Source organism: Nestor notabilis, unplaced genomic scaffold, assembly GCF_000696875.1.
Source record: "Nestor notabilis isolate BGI_N333 unplaced genomic scaffold, ASM69687v1 scaffold25267, whole genome shotgun sequence".
Lineage (NCBI taxonomy): Eukaryota > Metazoa > Chordata > Aves > Psittaciformes > Psittacidae > Nestor > Nestor notabilis.
The window spans coordinates 1-5,905 of NW_009935509.1; the positions used below are offsets into that span (position 1 = coordinate 1).

The 5,905-nt window shown below is 43.3% G+C and overlaps 1 protein-coding gene across 1 annotated transcript; it reads left to right on the forward strand.

Annotated features, from left to right (window-relative positions):
- Positions 1–55: 55 nt before the first annotated feature.
- GMNC (geminin coiled-coil domain containing) lies at positions 56–3,843 on the forward strand (the record flags this gene model as incomplete). The annotated part of the gene is made up of 3 exons (XM_010017892.1): positions 56–141; positions 1,552–1,668; positions 3,202–3,843. Coding segments are annotated over 3 exons (845 nt in total), but the record flags the coding sequence as incomplete, so codon positions are not given.
- Between the last annotated feature and the right edge of the window lie 2,062 nt (positions 3,844–5,905).

Genomic DNA, 5,905 nt, shown 5'->3' on the forward strand with positions numbered 1-5,905 from the left:
CCGGGCTGGGCGGGGAAGTGGAAGCGGGCTAACCCCTCGGTGTGCTCCCCGCCAGGGCAGTTCTGCAGCCCGCAGCTCGGCGCCCAGGACGCGGCGTGGCAGGGAGACCAGCTGTCTTCCCAGCTCTACAGGAACAAGCAGGTAAAGGCTACGCGCCCCCCAGAAACCTCGCTTTCACCCCACGAGGTTCACGAACTTTGTGTCATGTATTTCACCTTCTGAGTTGGTTTATGACACGTCTCCCTCTCACTGATACAGGTGTGAGAAACAGTGGCAAAATGCTTTTATTTCGGTGGGTTTTGTGTCTTGTGTAGAGTATTTGTCCAGCATGAACTTGGAACAACTGTTCCAGGGTTCCCTGTTCATCCCTCTTACAGAATATTGCACCAGCTGCCTTGGCACTAGAGAGGACCAGGGGCATGACCGGGTTGTCCCTCAGGCTCTGACAATGCAGAACCTCATGCTGTTGTCAAAAAATACGTAGTGCGTGCCCTCCTGAGTCCTGAGAAATTATTCCACCAGAATTACCTACTTATATGAATGATCAACCATTTTGACCAACAAGCATTTCCTTGTTTACTTTGTGTTCTCTCTTTTTTTTTTTTTTCTTTTCCTGTAAAACCCACCAAGGGGCAGGAGAAACCAAACAGTCCTGGATGAAGGAAGCCCAGGCAGATCACTTCGATCAACTATTTGAAATGACATTTTAACACAGTGAAGTTGATAGAAATTCATTTGCTAACTTCAAGGTCCCTGGAATCAAACCCTAGTTCCAGACATCAGTGAATTTCTTCCTTTGGCTCTACCTCAGTCATTTAAACCTGTGTTTTTCAGCCTGTGGTCAGCAGATGCCTGGGATCCTTGGAAGAAGATTCTTTGCCCCTCTAAAGGAGTCTTCAGAACTATGATCAGGAGGCAAAAATCTCTCTGCATTTACATAGAACTTCCAATAAAAAAGTGTCAGGCATCTGCAAATCAAAACCTACCTGTTCAGGTCTTGGGACCAGGGATTATCTCAGCTCTGTACTTGTGCTGGGACTCGCATAATAGGGCCTAGGACTGAAGGGGTCAGTGAGTACTTCTGTATCGTAAGGAATGGCAGCTGCATCTTCCTTCTGCATTCTACTGCCATAAATTGTTAGCCTGCAGTTCGACCTTCTCCTTTTCCCCTCCAGCCAATGATAAATGGGAGTGAGAGGGGTGCAAAGGGATGCTTACTGCTGCTCTGAAGGAGATCAGGTAGCTGCTGCCATGCCCATGGTGGTTTCTGGCTGTTCACAGGGCTACCTGTAATTCTTGTCTGTTATTATTCCATGGTTACTTTTTTTTTTTTTTTTTTAAGACTAATCTTCTCAAACACTCACTAAAGAATAAAAGAAGTGAAAAGTGAACAGTCGTGCCACTTAGGTTTACAGAGACAAGAGGCTGGAGGGCTAGGTTGAGTTTGCAAAGCAAACACGCAGATCATCAAATCCAAGCAGCCTGCACCACAGGGTAATTGCTATTAAGTTACAGAGTCAACATCTATTCATCAATATCTCTATTTCACAGCTTCAAGATACTTTGCTTCAGAAGGAAGAGGAACTTGCTAGGTTACATGAAGAAAATAACAACCTCCGACAATACCTGAATTCTGCCCTGATTAAGTGTTTAGAAGAAAAAGCCAAGGTATTGTGTCCAAACCTGTTGTGTAGACATGTGTGAAAGAAACAGGTTGAATAGGCACATGCTATTAAAATACATGTAAAGACTAAGAGTGTAGACAACCTGCAGTGTGAGAGCTGTTTAACTTCACAGAGCTGCCAAATTGCTAGTCATGGATCTAAGGTGACCATTTCTCCCAGGAATGATGTCCTATCAAGGTCTGATTGTGGAGACAGTATAGGCCGTGGCATAGTTAAGTTTAGTTCATAAGTAAGTTAGCTATAAGTTTATAAACAAGGCAAAAGTTATTCCATCTAACCTTTTTCAGTGAAAAGTTCAAATTTGAACATGTATTTCTCTAATGTGTCCATTTTGTCAATTATCCCCTTTGATAAGGATTAATTTTTCCTTTGTTATGTTTTGGATTCTTTCTGGTTTATGTTTTGTTTTGTCATCTTCCAATGATACATTTTATTCATTTACATTAGAGTATTGATCTTCTAATTTTTTCCAAGTTATTAATGAAAAAGTTGTGTGGTTTTCGGGTCTGGGTTTTTTTTTCTTTTTTCTTTAAGATGAAACACCAGGTTAAACACTTCAGGTTGGATGAAACATTCTATTAAACTAAGTGTGAATAGGTCTTTTTTAATTAAATTTGATTCTCTGTCCAGAAGATAATTGTTTCTTGTTGGCTTAAAGACATTTTTTGCTATTCAGCCTTTCCCATGAAACTGAACTATTAATTATTTCCTCAGCTCTGTAGATAGATCACGAGGTAAAAAAGCCTGTAAAAAATAGCAGACTTTCCTTTTCCATCCTATGCTGAGTTGACAGTGTGGCGTGTCCCTCCATGCCAAAACCTGGCTCCTGGCAGTTGAAAAGGTCTCCTTCACTGGGCACAGCAGGCAGACATGGCCACCCCTCTATGTCATGTGGAGGAGGGTCCAGTATGAAACCATCACAGGAAGTGTCTGAGCAGTGAATTCACGACATGGTGGGGAAGCTTCCTTGTTATTCCTTCCTTTGACTGTCCCTGGATGCCTGAAAGACCCTTGTCCTGGGATAATGTCAACTGAGGGATTGATGGGCTTGAGATACTCAGTCTGCTGTCCTGAGCACTCCTTGGCCAGGATCACACCTGCCCCACTATGACTTACCTTCATATCCTCCCTCTGTGTGAGGTTGGCACATTCCCCCCCAATACTCTGCTAAGCTGCCAAACACTGCTGGCAGCGGCAGCAGCACAGAGGAGTGCCATACAGCCAGGCGGGAGCTCTCGTGTCATGCCGTACTGAGTGACAATACGATCAAGGCATAGGCCTTGTTGACATTGTCAGATTTTTTTCTCTTAAGGACTTGGTTGTTGCTGAGACCGTAAGACACAAAATAGTCATATCCATATGACTTCCACAGGGTGAAAGAAAAAGTATGTTTTGTAAGGACAATAGTAACCATCTTGCCCATTTAAAATCCGAGATCAGAAACATGTTGCTTCCAGATAACTGGAAATTCAGATTTTAATCTTCTCTCTCCATCTTTTTTTTTTTCCTCTAATAGAAACTGCTGTCCTGCCATGGCCAAAAAAACTGTGCTATTCTCAAAAGCACCAAGAGGAGATTAAAAGAGGACCACTGCTTTGTTCCTCAAGAAACTCCTCACACTTCCAAAGCCAGAAGGAACCTCTTTAATGAATTCACTGCCTGTGAAGAGCAAGCCAGCCCTGCTGTGGACAGCTGGGTCTTGCAGACTTTAGGATTAAAAGATGTGAACACCATTGATGAAACTTCAGCTAACTACAGTGCCCTCTCCTCAGACCTTGGAAAAGACACATACTGCCTAAGCCCTGGTGAAGCAGTAGACTATGACCACAGTGAAGGAGCGTCAGCAGCATACAGCTGCAGCCACATGCCTTCAGCTAACAGCAGTAGCCATCCATACAGTGAGGACTCTCCCTTCCTTCCTCAGTTTTCTTCAGCACCATGTGTCTCATCAGTGCCAAGTGTTTCCTCCCTCCCCGCCTATGGGTTGCCTTATTTGTCTGGCAATTTGTCACCCAACAAAACAGAAATGGCCTTCACAACATCACTAAGTCCACACCGCAATGTGAGAACACACACCTTCCACCAAGGACAAGCCTTCGTGCGCAGGGATGATGATGGAGGATGGAGGTTCACCTGGGTGCCCAAACAGGCTGAATAATGCACCTGCATTGATGGTCAGCCACAGGGGATGCAGGAGACAGACACTTCATCTTGTGCTTGAGACAGATTCAGGCATCAAAAATGAGCTCCTCAATCATGTACCCACTCCTCATTCACTTCCAGATATTCACAGGTGTAGCTCCATATTGCACTTGGACAATTATCTGCCCCAGGCCAGATGTACAAATTGGATCCACTTCTCTTGTGCTTGTGTTAAGATACCTGGTTTTACTTGCTTCATCATTTTTCCATCATCAGATACTCCATGTTAACTGGCAGTTAACAAGGCTGGAGCGTTTTCAGCTTTGATGATTGAAAGCATTTTGGGAATACAGTTTGGAAACAGCACTTTTCTCAGATATCCACAGGTGACAAAGGAGGCATAGGTTGGAGGCTGAGAATCAACAGTTTCTAAGTGACTTGTGTCTCTCCTGGCTACACACACTGCTTTGGATTAAGGCAGTCATGGGTATTTGTTAATGTGCTACACTAGGCTTACCTACCTGCAGTCACATGGTGCTGTCACATTCTTTGATGATGCCTTAAAATAAACAGGATTTGCTTCTATTGCCTGAAGGCTACTTAATTACAAGTAATTCAGCAAGTTCAGGGGATTTTCTTAAGGTGTGATTAAGAGATTAATGTTTACTGCATTGTGTATTAAAGGTATTTTATCTGTCAGATAAAAGGAGTTTAAAAATTTTGAGCCCTGGAACAGGAACTAGAATTGGAAATGCTGTAATGACACTACCATCACCAGCCAAGGCCCTGGCCCAATATATTAGTGGCAGAAATTGTCTCATCTGTGGGTAATGTACACTTAGAGCTCTTTCTTCTGCGAAGGATTCATTCCCATTGTCTGCAGCATCCCACTAATATTTTGATGGATTTTATTCTGTGTTTACCTGCCTAATGATGAGAGATTTTGAAAAGAAACTGTCGTGGTTCAAGCCCAGCCGGCAACTTGGAACCACGCAGCTGCTCGCTCGCTCCTACCCCTCTTCTTTCCTCCCCCCGCTCCCGGAGGGATGGGGAGGAGAATCGGAGGAATGTAACTCCCACGGGTTGAGATAACAGCACTCCAGTAACTAAGGTATAATACAAACCACTACTGCTACCAATAATAATGATAAGAGGAATAACAAGGGGAGAGGACACAACCGCTCACCACCCGCCGACCGATACCCAGCCCGACCCGAGCAGCAATCTGGAGATCCCCATTAAAGAGAACCAGTCCTGGCTTCATAAGCAAGTTCTGTGGCTCCAGTGGGGTTTTTTCTGAAACATCAAGAGCTGCACTTGTGAAACTGGAGATTTTCTTTCTAGGGAACAACTTCTTGACCTCTTTGTCCTGATCTCTGAGATCTATCTGCAGTCAACACCAGCCCAGAGTCAGGGCTGCTTCCTCCTCCTCCCATAACCCCACAATTCTATGGCAATGTTTCTCCTGGCTGAGGAGGCAGTATCACTTGGTGGTTAGAGTGAGCCTTTCAGAACCACAAACTTCAACACTAGCTCTTCCCTACCCATGTCTCTGCCAGGCAGCAGTGGGCTGAAGCTAAGACCATTGCTACCTTGAGAATGCTTTAAAAATCTCTGAAGAGAAGGTACTCTAGCACTGCACAGGACTTGACTTTTAGTAACGCTACTAATGATGTGAAGTTAAGTGACATGAAGTAAACTCACTAATGATGTTTTACGTTACCTTTGTTTTCTGCTTTACAGTAGTTTCATGCCTAAGTATTGAAAATAGAGTGATTTCGTTATTCTTGCTTTCAGAATGGTCCCAGGGACATTAAGGAAGTACTTAAGTAAAAATTACTGTAATAGAGGATTTCCTTCCAGTGGCTTATTTTCCTGTAGAAAACTGGATATTCCTTTATTTTTAGAGGATAAAAATATCTCCAGAATAGCCTTTTGTGCCTTAGAGTTGCAATATTTGGGATTCTGTATTTAATATAGAATCTATACTTGATATAGAATTACAATATTTGGGATTGTATATATAATATTTTGATTTCCCAGAAGACTTCTAAATAAACAAACTCTATTTCTGGGTA